The following is a 20,455-nucleotide window of genomic DNA, read 5'->3' on the forward strand; positions in this document are numbered from 1 at the left end:
CAAAGAAAAAGGAGGTGGGGAGAATGAGACCAATACTGAAATAAATAGCTGGGAGGAGGGATGTGATTTGATTTCTGACACCCGTGCTGAAAGCTGTCTTGTATTGAAGACCTGCAGAGAGGAGATGCTTACAAGCTAGATGCTGCCAGTGTCTGTCACCGCCTTGAAAGTAATCCTTCCTTCTGATCACCTTCCCGATTCCTTCACTTTACTTTCTGCAGTTGCTACAAAAATATTAAACATGTTTGGTCTCTCTCCAGTGATGACACAAATCACTTATTCGTTTTATAAGATGATTTAAGTCATCTGTATGAAAGTACCAGAAAGAATTGAGAAGTCAAGAGCTTTTGAAAACTGCATGTTCCCTCCCTCTCAGTACTATATTAATGTAAAGTTTTCTTTCTTTTTTTCTTTTTCTTTTTATTTTTTTTATGTGTGTGCCTGTTTTATTTTGATTTTCTGTTAGGGAGTTTGAGGATTTTAAATGCATTAAGATTTTACAATTTAAACTTTACTCTTACCCATTTTTTAGTCTAGTGAACAGTTGAGCAATCCCTTAGACTCTGTAAGAGCTATAAAAGGCCCACAATTGTAGCTACTGCCCTCAGGAAGCTGAAGTTGCATTTGAGGATAGAACACAACCTTTTACTAGTAAGAAAGCCTCTAGAGGTAAAAATAGATGTTTCCTTTGCTACCTCCCTGTTCTCCTTTGCTCAAGTATATCAAACAAGCAGTCACACCTCCTTGTTTTCAGGCCCTTCCCACCAGTGCCCCCCTCCACTTCAGCTTAGGTGTATTCTAGACAGTGAAGCCTTTCTCAGAGCCACATATCCATTTAACACTCCATCCTTTGTTCACTAATCTTTGGTGATGCTCTCTATAATGCTTAATTGTATTTGCTTGTGTACTTGTCTTTCTCCCTCATTGAAGAAAGAGCCTTGGACTTAAGGCTTACTCATATATGTTTGGGATTGACAGGAATTTCAGAGAAGAACAACAGGTTTGGGAGGGACATTGATACGTTTAGAATTGAGTTTGCTGTGCTGCAAGATATTCCAATGGAGATGTCTGTTAAGAGTGGAAAAAATGGGCCTGGAGTTTGATCAAGGCATTAGATGTAGGTCAGATGTGGTATGAGCTGCCAGGAGAGAGGTTGTAGGGAAGAGAGTGATAACCTCATTTAGGATGTGGAAAGATTTAAAAAGCCAAGGAATGTGGGCTGATAAGGATTGGTTAGAGACCTGTGAGAACTAAGTAAGTGATATAAGGGTAAGAGGGAAGAGTACTGTCAAATGACCCAAAGTGTATATAGGAGGATGAGGACTGAGAAGCTTGAGATTATTGATTCACCAGAGAGACAACTCAGGAGTGTGAGAATGGATCCAGCTGGCTAGGGGTCAAGGTGAGAGTGGACTGTCAGAAAGAAGCACTGAAGGTAGACATTTTTAAGAGGTGTAGGAAAAGGCAGCAGAAAGGGATAACTTACTTTAGTTAACACAGTCCAGGAGAGGTTTGTTATTTGGGGTAGAATATATCTGAATATTGCTTAAGTGAAGTAAAGAAGCCAGTATGAAGTGGGGGTGGTAACTTGCAATGGCAATCAAGGAAATTAGGTCTTTAGGTAGACTTGAGTAGCCTACATAAAGATGAGAGTGATTTAGGAAACTTGGAATAGAAAGAGGAGCACGCTAGTAAGTTAGAGATGTGTTGGTGGATTGTTTATGACTAAGAAAAATAAATTTCTAATGGAACTAAGAACCCACTTTTAAACATTTTAATCAACATTGCTCAGCCAGATGTTATGTCTATTCAGGGGTAGCTAATTAGCCAGATGGACACAGTAGGAGGATGAAAGAGCAAGTGAGACATAAGAGCAAAACTGAAGTTGCTGACCATTGGGAAGTTAGCTTTTTTAAGGAGGCAAGTATTATCAGAAGGGATCTTGACTACCTTTGAACCTAGAGGTCAGAATCTATATATATAAAAGCCCAGCGACCGAACGGTGGAAAGACTGGAACAACTGATCACTATGACACTCACTGCAGCGGCCAACTGGCCCAATCCAGGCCTCGATCAGCCCTCCCCCTGGCTGGCCCTGCCCCCAATAAGCCCCCCCCCAACACCCTGATAGGGGTCTGGCTGGCCAACCGCCTACGGCCCCTCCCCCCTGCCAGCCAGCCCCCCACCCCCCCCATAGGCCCCGATAGGCCTTGATCATAGGCCAGGCCAAGGGACCCTACCTGTGCACGAATTCATGCACCAGGCCTCTAGTATATGTATAAGTGAAGAGAAACAGAGAGATAAGGTGTACCAGAGAGGAAATGTTGAAAATAGAACAATTTCAAGTGATGACTTTTAATGTATGGCTCTATTCTTGAATAGCAGTCACAGTACAAATCAAAATCTTGGAATGAAAGTCAGGAACTATGAAACCAAAATGTTTGAAGGATCATCAGCATGATGGGATGGAGTGGTTACACCTCAACACATCCCCTAATGTCCATTGTTTGCACTTTGTTGAGTTAACTATAAATAGAATTCTTGCCTCAATATTCTCTTGAAGTGTAGCTTACCTTATATTCAGCCAAACCTTTTAAATGTGTTGCAAAAGTGAGTATTGATTTACTGAGCTTTAGTAACCACAGCTGGAAATAACAAAAGATGATCCACTATCAAACTATATAAATAAAGAAAAAGGAGATAGAAGTGGAAAGTGTCTTCTGCTCATAGTTCTGTACTAGTTCATTTAACTATTGAATATATAATACTTGAAATCTAGAATTTTTCATTAAGAAAACAGAAAGCTCATGGTAGATTTACAGGTAAAGAGTTATGTCTCCCTAAATATTGCCAACTTTATTTTTTTGTGAGCTCATTCAGTGACATAATGAGCATCCTGTTTCCTTAAGCATTTAAGTGTAGGTTCTTGTGAACTGACAGGATAGAAGCTCTTCAGAACTGAGTAGGCTGATACAGCAGCTGGTGTGACACTCAAGTGTTCATACTGCCTTCTAGCTCCTGAACAGAAGGGGGGAAAAACAACACTGTTTTAATTTAGAAATTTCTTGACTATAGCTGACATTCTCAAAACCAATGAGGCTGGAAAATGATAGAACATTTAGTTCGCATATTTAACTGAAGATATAATATGCGCGCTCTCTCTCTCTCTCTTTTTTTTTTTAATCCTCACCCAAGGATATTTTTGCATTGATTTTTAGAGAGAGGGAAAGACAGACAGAAATATCGATGTGAGAGAAACACATCGATTGGTTGCCTCCTACACGCGCCCTGACCAGGGCCCAGGCTTGGGAATGTGCCCTTGACTGGAATCAAAACTGGGACCCTTTGGTCCGCTGTCCTATGTTCTTATATTTGGTGGTAAGCTGCCCAGGATAAGATTAGTTTTCTTTATTTTTGAGCTTTTTAAAGGCTTTTCTTTTACTGGGAAACTATTATTATTAGGATAAAAGTTTTTAAAATGTCTAAATAGAATAGTAGAATAGGAGGAAAACAGAGGGTAGTATAATTTGGGGGAGAGCAGAAGGTGGGTATCTAAAATACAATTTTCAGTTAAATGTGTTAAAATTGAATACTTTCAGTCATTAAAAAATCACTTTCCATATGTTCAAAATGTAGCCATATATGAGCCTCCACATTTCTTACTTTAAATGAAGGAAATTATTTGCAGTATTTATATAATATAAGGTTTTAAGTAAAAATACATTAATGTATTTGATACTAAACATCAAAATAATTTAAAGTAACATCTCAGAATATTTTTAGAATAAAATCTGCTTTTAATTATTTCTGCAAATTAGGGACAGCAAAGTAACCATGAGTAATTTGCTAATGTTGTTGTCAGGAAATTTTGGATTAAGGTGATAATCCAACAGTTTGTTCCTTAGTCAGAATTCAGGGCACACTTTTTATCTACAGCAGTGTGTCTCCAGACCAGTAGCCTCAGCACCACCATCACCTGAGAAGTTGTTAGAAATCTAAATGAGTGTACCCTACCCCAGATCTGTTGAACTGAAACTCTGGGGGTGGGGCCGGACAATCTGTTTTTGAGGGGCTCTTCTGGTGATTCCAATGCAAGCTGAAGTTGGAGCACCACTGATCTGGATAGTATGTAGAATTCATACACAAATGGTTTTTAGTTATCCAATATGTGCCTCAGCACTTTAAATTTGTCCTGGTTGTGGTAAATTAAGAGAGATTGTGTTTTTTGACTCTGTAAGTACAACTTTGCAAAGTTAGGATAACTTTTCAGGAGTTACAGGTGACATCATATTTGAAATAAGATGATTCTAACTGACTCGACCATAAAGAAAGAATGTCTATAGTGAACTTCAAGGTATCTGTGTTTGGGATCATTCACATTAAAATTTTATCACAGCCGAAACCGGTTTGGCTCAGTGGATAGAGCGTCGGCCTGCGGACTGAAAGGTCCCAGGTTCGATTCCAGTCAAGGGCATGTACCTGGGTTGCGGGCATATCCCCAGTAGGAGATGTGCAGGAGGCAGCTGATCGATGTTTCTCTCTCATCGATGTTTCTAACTCTCTATCTCTCTCCCTTCCTCTCTGTAAAAAATGAATAAAATATATTTTAAAAAAAAATTTTATCACATACTCTGCCTAATAAAGTACTTTGTTGGCATAAACAAATAATCTGTGCTGGAAATGACAGTTAATCAAAAGCAAGAGTAATTGTCTTACAACCCCAGGGAGGAGGATGAATCACCAATTTCTAGAACCTGTTCTGCATTGGGCTGACATATTCCTTTATAAACTCAAGGGGAATAGGAGCTGTGTGTGGGCCTAGGACAAGGAAACCAGGTGGTTTTATTCACACTTTCACTATGCCAGACTGCTGTAGCGTGGTTTCATCATTTTAATTAAATTGTGAAATTCTAAAATATGAGAGAATCGGGAAAAAAATAAATAAACCTTGTAAAGGGACATGCAGATAAGTTTTTACTATCATCTGTAACCTGATCTCATGCTTGCTGACTAAAAACAGATGAAAACAGAAAACAGTTGTGGTCACGATTACAGTGCCACCCAACCCCTCCCTCTGACTCCCTTGACAATTATTCAAGAAGAGGAACAAGCAGTGGAAAATGAGAACAGCCAGAGATGACAGTGTGCTGGGAACAAGAGTCAAGCATCAGAGAAATTAAGGCAACAGAACATTTCAAGAGTGAGGGAGTGGTTAGCTGTAACAAAGGTTGCCTGTAGGTCAGATAAGAGGGACTAAATGTGTCCATTAGATACAGGACCAGGAGGAGTCAGTGGTCACCTTGAAGACTAGTTTCAGAGCAGCATAGTAGAAGCTAAGCTGAAATGTGTTGATCTGTGAGTTGGAGATAAAGTAGAAATAGCAAATTTCAGAGTGGAGGATACTGCCTTAACTGGGTAAGATTTTTATTTATTATTTAGACCTAATTGCTCACTTTATTATCATTGATCTGGTACCATTTTAATTTAGCATGGACAAACCTAACAAATTATCTCTCAAGTAAATGTATCATTTCCTCCAGGGTTTTTAAAACTCAGCCTTGTTACTTTGTATAGCCTCAAGATCTAGGACCCTGGTTAAAAACCATTGTCATGTAGCAGTCATTGTATAATTCACTTGAAAATCGGAAATACCTTTTAACTTCTTTTGTCTAAAGGAATTTAAAGGAGAGTTAAGTTTATGTATCTTGCACACTAAAGTGGTTTGAAAACTCTTTGAATGCTATGACTTTCTCTTAACTCAGTACATGCCTAGCATATTATTTTAAATATAGGGTTATGAGGTTTGGTTTTGCTCAGCTGTTTGGATTGTCATTGTAACCTGTCTTTCAAAAACCTGGTTTTTGGCTTAAGATTTAAACAGAAACATTTCTATTTAATAAATATTAAACATGCTATATTCCAGAAAGTGCTGAGGGTTAAAAATAAATGATACAAATCTTGCCTTGAGATCACAGTTCATTGAAGACGGAGGTAACAAATCATTGCAGCTGTGTGATAAAAGCTATACCATTTTCATCTCATGACACACATAAACTAATTACTACCATTTTGCCACACACTAAAAAATATATTTTTGGCCAATTGGACCCAAAAAGTAGGTATGATTTTGATTCATTCGCACTGGACTGCTATTGTTGTGTTGGCTATTGCCATATTTTAAAATTTGACAATGTAAGGGAGGAAAAGTCAGTGCCCCTGACTAAAGAGTCGGGTTTTTCATGGTTTAAAAATTATTGAGGCACACTGGGTGAAAATCGATACAATAGAAGAACAAATTGGTGCCTCCACTAACCTACTTGTTTCCCACCCTGAGAGATTTGCTGACATGGTCATCTAAATTTATTACTGGCAGCAGCTGTAACTTGCCCTTCAAAGTATTGTATTTAGTGTCTGCCTTTGGGAGAGTCTAGTAGGTGAAAAAGGGAATTGAGGGGAGTGGGACTAATTTTAGTCCACATACAGCGAATAGTACTCATGATCCTTGGAGACTAATCAGGCATTGTAGACAGTGCTTATTTTCCTGCTTTATCGGTTCTATAAAATAAATCCTGTTTGGTGACTTTAATCTTGTTTTATATGTATTATTCTTTACTCGATTAAGTATGCACTGTGTACTATATGCTTTTCTTAAAGCCCCACTTAAAAAGTGAAAGATGTGAGTTCTGAGTAATATTAAAATTGAGTTATTCATTGGTTCTTTGGAGTGTTTTAATAAAATAATTTGAATATAATAAAAGTTTGTAAAAAAAAAAGTCCCTGCCATTCATTGATATACATTATATTAGAAATACATTAGATCAGTCTGCTCTTTCTGCCATTAGAGTCAGATAGTACACTCCAGTACTCATATTTAGTGGCTTATAGTACATTTTATTAAAAATTATTTTAATGTTCAAAGATTTTTAAATTATAGGGTGTGAAACCAGATATAAGGTTTGTTTGTTTGTTTGTCTTTTAATCTCCAGAAAGTCACTATATTAGAACATTGAAATATTGCAGGATCTCTTGCTAGTGTGTGGAAGTCAAAGGTGGAAAAGGCATGATTTTGCTTTAAATAAGCTTTCAATATAATGGGCCTAAGTCTTGGCTTAGTTATGTAATAGTTGTACTGTCCAACCCCCCAGAAGGGTATTTAAGGTGATGAGTTTCAGTTGTCCACACTAACTGTTACTGCTAGCATCTAGTTGGGCTAGGTGAGCTGAATTTCTTAATTTATGAGATAGTGCTTTCTGTCAATAGCAGCCACAGTGAAACAGCTATAAAGACTAGTTACCTTCTTACAACCGCTTGTCTACAAAGGAAGTTGAATTAATTTGTTGTTGTTGTTAATCCTCACCCGAGGATATTTTTTTCCATTGATTTTTTAGAAAGTGGAAGGAAGGGAGAGGGAGAGAGAGAGAGGAAGGAAGGGAGGGAGGCAGGTACAGAAACACCAATGTGAGAGAGACACATCGATTGGTTGCCTCCTGTACTCTGCCCCAACCCAGCTGGGGAAGAACCTGCAACCCAGGTACTTGCCTGGATCAGTAATCAAACCCATGATGACTCTTTGGTGCTCTAGCTGATGCTCTATCACTGAGCAACACTGGCCAGGGTGGAAGTTGAATTGATTTTTATGTTGAGAGAAACTAATAAAATGGAGATTTCTTGAGTGTTCTTTTTTAAAATGCTGCAGTCAGAAACTATTTTTTAGCAATTGGTCCATCAAATCGTACATCTAACAGCTAGGGTGTTGGTATTTATTTGAAGTCCAATGCCAGTTATTTCCCTGATTGTAAGCCCCCTTAAAACCTATCCACTGTTAGGATTTATCCCATGATTTAAATGTTCATCTTTTGTTCTTCTTTTTAATGATTTGTGAGTATTTAATGCTTGCTTTCTTTTATTACAAGCATCTGTATTCTTTTTGGAAGCAGATGATTATGAGTGGTTTTAATGGCTATAACATGAGCAATTGCATGTGATCTCCAATATCCCTTTTAGATGTTAAATTCTTTGATTCTTTCTTTTGTAACCTTTTTTTTTTTAACAGAATGATGGATTTTTAAAAACTTATTTATGTTTAATATTTTATTTTGATTTAGAAACTTATATATATACACTGAGTGGCCAGATTATTATGACCACCTGATGTTGGCAAATTAGCCGTACACTGCATTGTATGGGATATGAAAACCGAAGGCCTGCTTGAACACCTTTTCTGTCTGCAGTTACCAAGATAAAACGTCTCCAATTTGCACAGGAACACAAGGATTGGACAGTCAAGCATTGGAAAAAAGTCACGTGGTCCGATGAATCACGTTTCCAGTTGCATCATGCAGATGGCAGAGTGAGAATTTGGTGGAAACAGCATGAAAGCATGAACCCCACATGCATGAGTACAACCCTTCAAGCTGGTGGGGGCAATGTTATGGTTTGGGGCATGTTTTCCTGGCATGATTTAGGCCCTTTAATTTGTGTGGAACAACGTCTGAATAGCACAACATACCTAAGTATCATTGCTGATCAAGTTCATCCTGTCATGTTGATGACATTTCCCAATGGAGATGGCTTCTTCCAACAAGACAATGCTCCATGCCACGGTGCCCGTATTGTGCAGGAGTGGTTTCAAGAACATGAGGGAGACTTTACCTTGCTTAGGTGGCCCCCACAATCACCAGATCTCAATCCAATTGAGCATTTGTTAAACGAGCCATCAGGCAGCTGGTTCCACAACCATCAAATCTCACAGAACTGGACAGTGCTATTCATCAGGCATGGTGTCAAATTCCTCGCATCACCTTTCAACATCTCATGGAGTCAATGCCAAGAAGAATCGCCGCAGTATTGAAGGCAAAAGGTGGCCCAACGAATTACTGATGGGGTGGTCATAATAATCTGGCCACTCATAATAATATATATATATACATACTAGGGGCCCGGTGCACAAAATTCGTGCACTGGGGGGGGGGGGAGGGAGTGTCCCTCAGCCCAGCCTGCTCCCTCTCACATACTGGGAGCCCTCAGGCGTTGACCCCCATCACCCTCTGATCGCCTGATCGGCCCCTTGCCCAGGCCTGATGCCTCCGCCAGAGGTGTCAGGCTTGGACAGGGGACCCCCATCTCCCCCCGATCACTGGCTCTGGCCCAGGAATCATGCCTGGGCAGGGGACCCCCATCTCCCTCTGATCGCTTGCTCCACCCCCCGCCCAAGCCTGACGCCTCTGACCCAGGCTTCAGGCCTGGGCAAGGGGACCATCATATCCCCCCAATCCCCGGCTCCGCCCCCCACCCAGGCCTGATGCCTCGGCCAGAGGAGTTGACCCTCATCACCCTCTGATCACCAATCACCGGATCGGCCCCTTGACCAGGCCTGAGGCCTCCGGCAGAGGTGTCAGGCCTGGGCAGGGGACCCCCAGCTCCCCACGGTTGCAGGCTCCGCCCCTGCCCAGGCCTAACACCTCTGGCCTAGGCGTCCGGCCCGGGCAGCGGGGACCTGCAGTGGCAGCGGGGGGCGCCGCGATCGTGGGCTTCGCTTTAGGCCCAGGCAAGGGACCCCTAGCTCCTGGGACTGCCAGCTTCGACCGTGCCCAGCTCCCATCGCTGGCTCCACCCCTACTTCCTGCTATCACTGGCCAGGGCGGCAAAGGCACCTGATTCTCCGATCATGGCTGGGGGGCAGGGCAAAGGCGGCCCCAGGGCCGCCTTTGCCCTGCCCCCCAGCTCTTAGGTCCCCCCTGGGTTTCTGATCACTGTCAGTGGCAGGGGGCTTCTTCCTGCTTTCCCTTTCGCCTCCCTGCATTGTGCCTACATATGCAAATTAGCCGCCATCTTGTTGGCAGTTAACTGCCAATCTTAGTTGGCAGTTAATTTGCATATAGCCCTGATTAGCCAATGAAAAATGTATCGCCGTACGCCAATTACCATTTTTCTCTTTTATTAGTGTAGATACCACGTTTAAAGGCTGTTAAATCGCGTTGTTTACCCATATCTTCAGAAAAAAAATCACTTCTGTCATGGTAAACAACCTGCTTTCCTATTTATAATGGTCTGGCCCTCTAGCAACTTCAGCGCAAAATTATAGCTAATTTGCCTACAAACGTCAGGTGGTCATAATAATCTGACCACTCAGTGTGTGTGTGTGTGTGTATTGATTTCAGAGAGGAAGGATAGGGAGGGAGGGAGGGAGGGAGGGAGGGAGAGAGGGAGAGAGAGAGAGAGAGAGAGAGAGAGAGAGAGAGAGAGAGAAAGAAACATCAATGATGAGAAAATCATTGGTCAGCTGACACCTCCTGCACGCCCCCAACTGGGGATTGAGCCTGCAACTCAGGCATGTGCCCTTGACTGGAATCAAACCCTCAACCCTTCAGTCCGTAGGCCAATGCTCTATCCACTGAGCCAAGCCGGCTAGGGCTAGAGGATCTTTTAAAAAGCACACCCGGATCTATAATTTGTGTTCCTATGAAACCAGCCATGGATTAAGAAATTTTGTAAATATCAATTTAAAAAATTTTACTGAAAAAACAAATAAAGTAAAAAAATAAAAAAATTTTACTGAAACATGTAATAATCTATCTAGTAAATAGAAAATTGGCTTAACACTTAAATAAAAATCCAAGACTTTTTATTGAGCTGTTTCTGTTTGCATGTCGTAAAAGAACTGTTTGAATTTTCTTGGGAAAGAATATATGAAATCAAAAGTAACTTCATACACTGAAGTAGTTATAAAATCTATAAGCATTAGAAAATTGAGTAAAATTTGAGCCTACAACTTTTTGTGTTTTGAATTTTCATTCTGAATTGGGAGTGATTTGAAAAAAATCAGTATTACTTGAGAATGTTTAGTCGACTCAGAGAACATTTTAAGAGACTAATGAAAGTTTAAATGAAAGGATTGGTGTCTAATAAGTAAGTTACTTTTGATTTATATCCAGTTTGTCTAAATTTAGGGTTGAAATTAATCAAATGACTTTCCTAAGCTTATGACCACAATTGCTAGGTCTTTAAGTTAGATGGTATATTTCAATCTTACATACAAAAAAGAATAACTTTTCTTGTCTGGGGTATTTTGTTTCTGAAGTAATCTTACCTGAAAGTGAAACAAGATCGATGGAGAATGAGGTGCTAAACAGGAGGTCAGTTGTATACATATATAAAGTATGCTTACTGCAGGTTTGGACCAACGGTGTTACCTTTTAAAATAGGAATGGATTTTTAAAGATTAAAGTCGTCACAAAAAGGGCATGGACTGTCTTCAGGCGTTAACACTCTTCCATACATTCATTTAGTATCTTGCTTGATCAACTGTTTAGGGATAGGGAGTTCTCACAGACTGAGGGATTCTGTTAATCAGCAGTCTCCAGAGAACAAAACCAATAGGAAATATACATACTAGCATGCCAGTGATTTATTATGAGGAATTGGCTCAGGCAGTTATGGAGGCTGAGAAGTCCCAGTATCTATCTGTCTGCCTGCCAACTGCAGACTCAAGACCTAGAAAAGCCAGTGGTTGAGTTCAGTCCAAGTCTGCATGCCTGAGAACCAGGGAACCCATGGTGTAATTTCCAGTCTGAGGGCAGGAGATGGATGTCTCAGTTTCAGCTTTCAGGCAGAGAATGGGTGTGAAATCCCTTTCTTGTTCTTTGTAGGCCCTCAATGGATGGAATGATGCCCACTCACATTGGAGTGGGCAACCTGCTTTACTTAGTCTACCTGGTCGAATGCTAATCTCATACAGAAACGTCCTTACAGATACTACCTGAAATAATGTACTAGTATAGTGAGATATCTGGGCACCCCTAACCCAGCCACATTGACTTAAAATTAACTGATATAGACCCATTCCAATTTTGGATAACTTGTTACAGAATTCTGCCTTACCCAGAATCTACCTCTCTGTAACTTTCATTTCATTCTACTTGTGCCCTCCAGTACGCCACAGAATATATCCAGTATACACTATAAAATTTCAAATGTTTGAGGATAACTACCATAAGTCATATTCCTCCCCTAGACCAAATTCCTTCTGGTTCTTCAATGGACTGCTTTTCTGATTCTTCAACATTTTCCTTATTAATTACTTCACAGAATTTGTTTCATGGTAATTCAGACCTGACCAATGAAAAGTTTAGTGGGCCTGTTATCTGTAATACAAATTAAACTTGGTATCTCTCTCCCTAACTGGTTTGGCTCAGTGGATAGAGTGTCCCACATCTCTACCCCGTCCTGTCCTGATTTGGTTGTGTTTAGTGTCACAAATTGCCAGCTTTGTTTCTCTTCATTTCTCCATTTAAAAAGGCAACCATGGCTGAATTGGTTTGGCTCAGTCCGATAGAGCGTCGGCCTGCGGACTGAGGGGTCCGGGTTCGATTCCAGTCAAGGGCATGTACCTTGGTTGCGGGCACATCCCCAGTAGGGGGCGTGCAGGAGGCAGCTGATCGATCTCTCTCATCGATGTTTCTAACTCTCTATCCCTCTCCTTTCCCCTCTGTAAAAAATCAGTAAAATATATTAAAAAAAAAAAAAAAAGCAACCATGGCTCTAGCCAGTTTTGCTCAGTGGATAGAGCGTTAGCCTGTGGACTGAAGGGTCCCGGGTTTGATTCCGATCAAGGGCACATGCCCGGGTTGGGGGCTCGATCCCCAGTGGGGGCCATGCAGGAGGCAGCCAATCAATGATTCACTCTCATCATTGATGTTTCTTCTCTCTCTCTCTCTCTCTCTCTCTCTCTCTCTCTCTCTCTCTCTCTCTCTTTCCCTCACTCCCTTCCTCTCTGAAATCAATAAAAATATATATTGAAAAGCAAAAACGTTGGTGTCTCTTCTTTGTTCATCAGTCTCTCTCCCTCCTCTTCCTTCCTCTCTGAAATCAATATATTGAGAGAGATAGAAACATCAGTGATGAGAATCATTGATCTGATGCTTCCTGCTTGCCCCCCACTGGGATCGAGCCCAGAACTGGGCATGTGCCCTGACCGGGATTCAAACTGTGACCTCTTGGTTCATAGGTTGATGCTAAACCACTGAGCCATACTGGCTGGGCTATTAGTCTTTTTGATATATTCAGTCACCCTATGTTTTATCTGCATAGCAGAGCTTCATTTATATTGGACTATCATCAAGATTCTCTTTTCCTCTAGGTTTAGAAATATTTCTGTAAACATTCCTCATCTGAAATGCCTGGGGAATCCCCCTTATGGGAGGGGTATTCTCTATAGAATGTATCCGCCAACATTCTTAAATAACAAACAAAAAAAGATAACATGTACTTACCATTCACTGTGTGCCAGGCTAAGTTCAAATAGTTTTACATATATATATTAACACATTTAATGAGGTGTGTATTTGCTGTTATTATGCTTGTATTTTATAGATGAACCTGTAACATATTAGTTGTCTTTGTACAAGGCAAAGTAGAATAGGTCTGTTATCTTCCTTTGTTAATTGTTAGACTCTTGTCATTACTGCCCAAAACAGCTTTGGGGATGGGTGAGAAAAGCACTTACATCCTGTTAATTAACACTGAGGTAATGTATACTGAGCTTTGAGCAAAATGAACCTTTGTCTTTGAATATATACTGTTTGTTTTTTATATGTCATAGTTCTACAGTTATGTTTTTATATGTTTGGAGTTAAATTGAGAAATCATACTTTGTACCAATTAAGTTTAGCCTCTTGTTGTCACCTTTCTTTTTGGATGCAATTCTGTCATTTGACATATTTGCTGACTTACCTAGCTTCAAGTCATCTACAGATTGGAGAAGTATAACTTCTTTGTTTTCAAGTCACTAAAGTTAGAACAGTCAAGAATTAGGAACCCAATGGTACATTTAAAAACCACCTTCCAGGTTGTTCCTTAGTTATATTAGCATATATTTCCTACCTTGCCTGCAGGAATCTCGTTACTATGTAGTATTAATAATCATTTTTAGAGCTCCATGTTTCTAATCATAATTTTAACTGTTTCTTAATTTTAGTATTTCTAATGTTACTTTGTTGTTGTATCATTGCTGAGTCTAGATAATGTCCATACATCCAGTCAATGATCTAGAAGTCAAGTGACCTTTTGAGTTGAAGAGGAAATTGAAATTGTATTGTTTGACAAAGTTGTCTTTTTGTGAGCCCCACTCATTACTAGGACCTCACGATCATCCTTTTGTCTTCTTTTGTGGCCTTGTCCATTCACTGTAAAGCTTATGTGTCAGTTGGAATCTACCTTATTTTTCCTTTTTGAAGATTGTAACTATTTTTGACTAACTCTAGTCTTAAATCACCTCTGTTTCTTACCATCATTCCTCAAGACTGCCAACAGTGGTTTGGTCACAGATGTCATCTAGGGATTCTGGGATAAGGTATGTAGTCCAAGAGGGCTATGAGAAGTAGTTGTGTGTTTTCTATAAAATCCCCATCTTTTGGGGCCTCAGCTACATAACATTTCTTAAACTTTTCAAATGGAAGATTAGAATCTTTCATTAAACAAAGAGAAGCAAAAAAGATAGTGTAGCTTACAAGTAAAAGGCCAAACTTTTTTGTTGTCCTTAGCATTTTTGTCAGTCCACTACTTAGGTGAATGGAAGAATGAAGAGTAGGTAGAGAGGAAAATAGAGGATGGAAGAGGCTATAGACAATCTAGAAATATTTCGACTACACCCTGTTATATAATTGGTAGGTAATTTGTAATTTAAATAGCCACTTTTGGAAAGTGGCTCATTTGCATTTGGTGCTTTTTCTGGACTTCCCATTTTTAAAAATATATTTTATTGATTTTTTAACAGAGAGGAAGGGAGAGGGATAGAGAGTTAGAAACATTGACGAGAAAAACATCCATCAGCTGCCTCCTGCACACCCCACACTGGGGATGTGCCTGCAATGGAGGTACATACCCTTGACCGGAATCGAACCTGGGACTCTTCAGTCCGCAGGCCGAAGCTCTATCCACTGAGCCAAACCAGTTAGGGCATCCCTTTCTTTAAACAGTGGTAATCATGTACTTATTAAAGCTCTATGGGTTGGAAAGTGATAGAAAACCCATCTCTAAAAAGGACAAATTACTGAAAAGATCAGGGATAGGACAGACTTTAGGCATTGATTTTCCAAGGGCTCAAGTGAACCAGCACTGATAGGCACATTTCTGCCCTTTCATCCCCTGTAGCTCCTCCCATTGCAGAGGCCTTTTACTTCTCAGATTTAACTTCGGTAAGAAGAAACAAGTCTCCCCTAGAGTCACAGCAGAGCTCTCTTTGCCACTTAATGGCCCTGTAGTCACATCCTCATTTTTGAACCAGGAGATGTCTGGATATGGGAGAGCTGGGAATGGCAGATCTCTAAACAAGAAATGGGGCTACTGCTGAAAAATGGGGGAGGGAGGATAATGCTGAGGTGGCAAATAACTACTTATAATGCCTATTAAATTCTGATTTTATTATATAAATGGGCACATTCGGCATTATTTGACTGTTTTTTGACCAACAAAAACTTCCATTTCAACCTAATAAATGTGAAGACTTAAAGTGGAGACAGTATAGTGGAAGGGGCATACATAGCTTTTGAGGTATAAATAGAGATTCAGATCCTAGCTCTATTAAGTATTAGCTCTATTATGTTGAGAAATTTATCCTTATTGTTGAGAAAGTTAAAGGCACCCAATAAATAACACCCTTTTCTCCTGCTTGAATTCTGTCAAGAGAAAAGATGAAGATTGACACATTGGAATAAAAAGATTAGTTTTATTACTGACTAAAGCTGAAATGAAGGACTTCGTTTTTGTGTGACAACAGTGAGGCTCTAATATTGAACCCAGATCTAAACAGTTATTCATCCCCAACCCAGGCACTTGGAACAATAGGTTTTTAAATCTCCCCTTAATAACTCAGACCAGAATGCATGAGTCCTGCAGACATCTGGTTCCCAAAAGGAGGCTGAGAGAGAAAGAAGTTACATATGTCAAGTTGCTCTCTGAAAATCTCTAGGTAGGCAGCTCATGTTACCGCAGTGGTAATTGGTGGAGTCCCAGGCTAGAAAATGTTGAGGAAATTTCCTCTTTGTGGAAACCAGAGGAGTGATTACATACATGCCCTCAACACACAAATTTATGAATCTTAATTATTTTATCTCTAAATAAATAATAAGTTTAATGTAGGGTTGGTGTGATGTTCAGATGCCAACAAATTTTGGGTGTAAAAACTCAGGGAGGTTATCAAATAACCACCCTCTCCAGTTTTTGAAATTGGGTTATTATAATAATTGATGTGTGAGTAGGAGGAAACCCATTTTGCCTAAGAGATAAGTAAAATTGGTAATAATTGGGCAAGGATAAGGGCTTATGAAATGGGAGGAAGCAGCCAATGGAAGAAAATGTCTTACAGAATCCATAACTATCATATGCTTGCAAATAAAACCCAAGGCAGGCAAAGTGTTTCATCAGCCATCCTCATCCAGCTGGTATGAATTCAAAGTTTTTAGCCCAATTTCCAGTCCAGCGGTTTTCACAGTGTGCTTCCTGGACTAATAGTGTCTGTATCACCTGAGAATTTGTTAGAAAAGCAAATTATGGAGCCTGTCCTAATCCTTCTGAAACTAAAACTCCGGAGGTGTGGGGCCCAGCGATCTGTATTTTGATAAGCTCTCTAGGTGACTTTGATGGATACCATGATTTGCAAGTATCCCCATAACAACAGATGAAAATTAATTGCATTTACCAGTAATATTTTCTAGTTCCTAATGAGATGTATTTAATGGGATGTGAGGTTGAATAGGTTAAAATAGGCATGAGCAATAGGACTGTATTTTCATCCTATGGGTTGATGTCTATTTAAAAACAAAATGTAAAGCAGAATGCAAAAGGAATTGCGTATAGAAGATATTAGAAGGAGAGAGAACCTGAGGGATAATGATTATAATTTGTGTAGAGGGAAAGAGGGACAAAGGAAGGGTTAACCAAGCTCAGTGACTGACTGAATCTGGAGTGGATTGAATCAAATATGATTTAGAATCTCAACCTTAGGTAATTAGGATAATGGTGGGAGAGACTCGCTAATGTGTGAATAAAGTGAATCATTGTTGGGCATGTAACTTTTAAGTGATTGTTTAAAGAACACAGATGGAGAGAGAAGGGTTGAGAGCTCATCTTTAAGTTGTATAAAGTAAGAGGAGAACTTGAAAGTGTTTTGAAGACAATTAATGCATCCATTCTTTCCTCAAATGTTGAATGTCTGCCATGTGCCTGGCACAGTTCTAGGTTCTCAGGATAAAGTAATAACAGACAAACCCTGCCTTCAGAGCTAAGACTTTAGATGGAAGAAGAAAACAAAACAAAACAAAAAACAACTGCAACAATAAATAAACAAGATAATTTCAGATAATACTAAGGGCCAACAAAGAAAGTAACAGTAAAAAGTGACTAAGGAGTTGAGACTTTCTTTAGATGCTTGGTCAAAGGAAGACTGGAGGTAGTTCCATGTGACAAAAATCGTGGTGGGAGACAATTTTAGGAAGCCAAAAGGTGGTGGTGTCACAGATTGGCCCAGGAGAATTGCAGGAAAGCATATTAGAGGGTTCATTGTGCTTTTTGCCCTTTCAGGGCAAATTTTGGAGAGAGAGGTCTGTGTATTGGTAAGAAAATGGACTTAGAGATATCCCAGCTCATCCATTTCAGGCATTTGTTAGCTGTGTGGAAATTCCTCTTTCTTTGAAGCTCACTCTTCTTAAAAGAGTAATGAGTAATAAAACCTGGTGGGATTAAATTGTGATGATTAAAATAAGAGTGAATTTAAAACAACTAGCAATTGTGCTTTGAATGTATTACTTAATGATAACTGTTAATAACAGCACTACTGAATGAAACAGCAGTCACCTGAAATGCAGTTGTATTTAGTCATGTGATACACAGTGTTATTTAGAAGTTATACTTTGATCTTTTAGCGTGCCAAGTATTTTAAAGGCATGAGATTACAACTAAAAATAATTTTATCCTAATATATAAAAAGCCAGGGGTGGTCACCATCAAAACAACTGGACAGATGACTGAACAGCAGGCTGCGTGGGGTGACCGGGCTGGAAGGGGGAGCAGTGAGTTACGACCAAATGACTGAACAGCAGTCTGCGTGGGGCAAACAGGCTGGCAGAGGGGGCAGTGAGGGACGACCGAACTACCGAACAGGCTGTGTGGGGTGACCAGGCTGGCAGGGGCAGCAGTCAGTTACGACCAAATGACTGAACAGCAGTCTGCGTGGGGCGAACAGGCTGGCGGAGGGGGCAGTGAGGGACAACCAAACTACCGAACAGCAGGCTGTGTGGGGTGACCAGACCAGCAGGGGGGCCAGTGAGAGGCAACCAGGCTGGCGGGGGGTGGGCCAGTTGGGGATGACCAGACCAACAGGGGAGGAAGTTGGGGGCAATCAGGCTAGCTGGGGGGGGGGGGGCACTGAGGGGCAACCAGGCTGGCAGCGGGGGCAGTGAAGGACGACCAAACAACCGAACAGGCTGTGTGGGGCAACCAGGCCAGGGGGGGTGGGCTGTGAGGGACAACCAGGCGGTGTGTGGGGGGGGCAGTTGGAGGTGACTAGACTGGCAGGGGGGGCAGTTAGGGGCAACCAGGAAGGCAGGCAGGTGAGCGGTTAGGAGCCAGCGGTCCAGGATTGTGAGAGGGATGTCCCCCGAGGGGTCCCGGATTGGAGCGGGTGAAGGCTAGGCTGAGGAGACCCCCCCCCGCCCCCCCCCCACCGCATGAATTTCATGCACTGGGCCTCTAGTAATTAAATGATAGACTTTTGATTAGCTTACCTGATGACATTTGCTTACATGCACAATATTCTGAGATGGATTTTAGTAACTTGTATTTTCTTCTTACAGATGTGTACATCTCATGATTGATGTGAAGAAACTAGTCATGGGCCAAAGGTCAAGATACTTCTCTGGGAAATGCTGATGCTGCTTTACAAAGTCATACAATGAGTGTTTGGTTTAAGAACGATTTTCATATTTAAAAGATTTCCATCTTGGAAATATATCAAGTGAAAATTAAAATCTTTTGGGAAACATTTTCCTTCTAAAAAATTATACTTGTAATGGGCGACATGGCAAACAACTCTGTTTTATATAGTGGAGTTAAAAACTCTTTGAAGGAAGCTAATCATGATGGAGACTTTGGAATTACGCTCGCAGAGCTGCGGGTTCTCATGGATCTCAGGTCTACCGATGCTTTACGAAAAATACAGGAAAGCTATGGAGATGTCTATGGAATTTGCACCAGGTTGAAAACATCTCCCAATGAAGGTGAGTTTTAGTGCATTTGATTTTAGTTCTTTGTCTGGAGAGTACTGTTTACTTGGCTCATAAATGAACATGTTTATATTGTCTTGGCTTTTGTAATGCTTATACCATAATTTCAGTGACATTAAAGGTAGGTTAACTGTTAGATTGGTGCATTTAAATAATTTTAAATCAAGAAATAATGTAAATTACTTAATATATTTTTGGTTGACTGGAGGAAATATTTTGTACTGCTGAACAGACTATTGTTGCTTGTGTATGACAGCTAGATTGTCTATCTCCTTGAGCTAATGTATGGAACCAGGCTCGGTAAACCCTCAGGGCATTCAGTAGAAATAAGCCCTGCTCACTATTCTCATTTTGCCAGATGACCTAAAGTAATTGTCACTGCTAATACCTGGCCGAGTTTGTTTTTAACCTAAACTTGAATAATTAGTTCAGATGGTATTAAAGCAAATGGAGAGTACATGGTAATTTTTGACAGGGCAGGTGTTTCCTTTGATTAAAAATATTAAACATATTAAACAATCTTGGAAATATGTTTCATTTCTCTATGCTCACAGAAGCCTTTGGTTTCATTAATTTTGACTTATTGTAAGTTTCTTTAGGGAAATCAAAAAAGGAAAAATCATGATTTCCATTACAAGTATAATTTTTTAGAAGGAAAATGTTTCCCAAAAGATTTTAATTTTCACTTGATATATTTCCAAGATGGAAATCTTTTAATCATGAAGACAGTATTATGATCTTTGAAATGGTTTGAGGAGGATGGTGTTCTATACATTGATCATGTTGAACATAAAATTAATGTCAGGTAGTTTCAAGTTGCAAAAGATGGGGGAGAATACATGAAGATGAATGTTTGGTGGTGACTATATTTTAGTAAGGATGGGAAATTATTAGTGCTTAAACTTAAAGTATATTAGTATATATTTTATTGCAAGCCAATTCTAGAGAAATTATGCAGAAGTCTTTTTCTTAATATTTTCTTCCTAAAACATCTTATGCCATGCTACTACTTGTGATAAAATTTAAATTAATAGCAAAAAGTTATTTCTAAAATTGTTAAAGAATATTAAAATTATTTTTGTAATGTTTATATAATTTATGTGAATTTCTCATTGTTTCAGTGGTGGGTAGTTACTTTGATTTCTCTGAGGTAGCATAATCTTGAGGAAGATAGTATC

At 40.0% G+C, this 20,455-nt stretch overlaps 1 protein-coding gene across 4 annotated transcripts in view; it reads left to right on the forward strand.

Annotated features, from left to right (window-relative positions):
- Positions 1-20,455, forward strand: part of ATP2B1 (ATPase plasma membrane Ca2+ transporting 1) — a 135,292-nt gene that overhangs the window by 53,244 nt on the left and 61,593 nt on the right. For all 4 annotated transcript variants that reach the window (XM_081083317.1, XM_081083319.1, XM_081083318.1 and 1 more), the window contains exon 2: positions 18,849-19,271. In XM_081083317.1, the coding sequence (XP_080939443.1) occupies positions 19,064-19,271 (208 nt within the window). In that variant the 5' untranslated portion in view covers positions 18,849-19,063. The remainder of the gene's footprint in view (positions 1-18,848; positions 19,272-20,455) is intronic.

The sequence above is a fragment of the Myotis nattereri genome, assembly GCF_964212035.1.
Source record: "Myotis nattereri genome assembly, chromosome: 2".
NCBI classification, from domain to species: domain Eukaryota; kingdom Metazoa; phylum Chordata; class Mammalia; order Chiroptera; family Vespertilionidae; genus Myotis; species Myotis nattereri.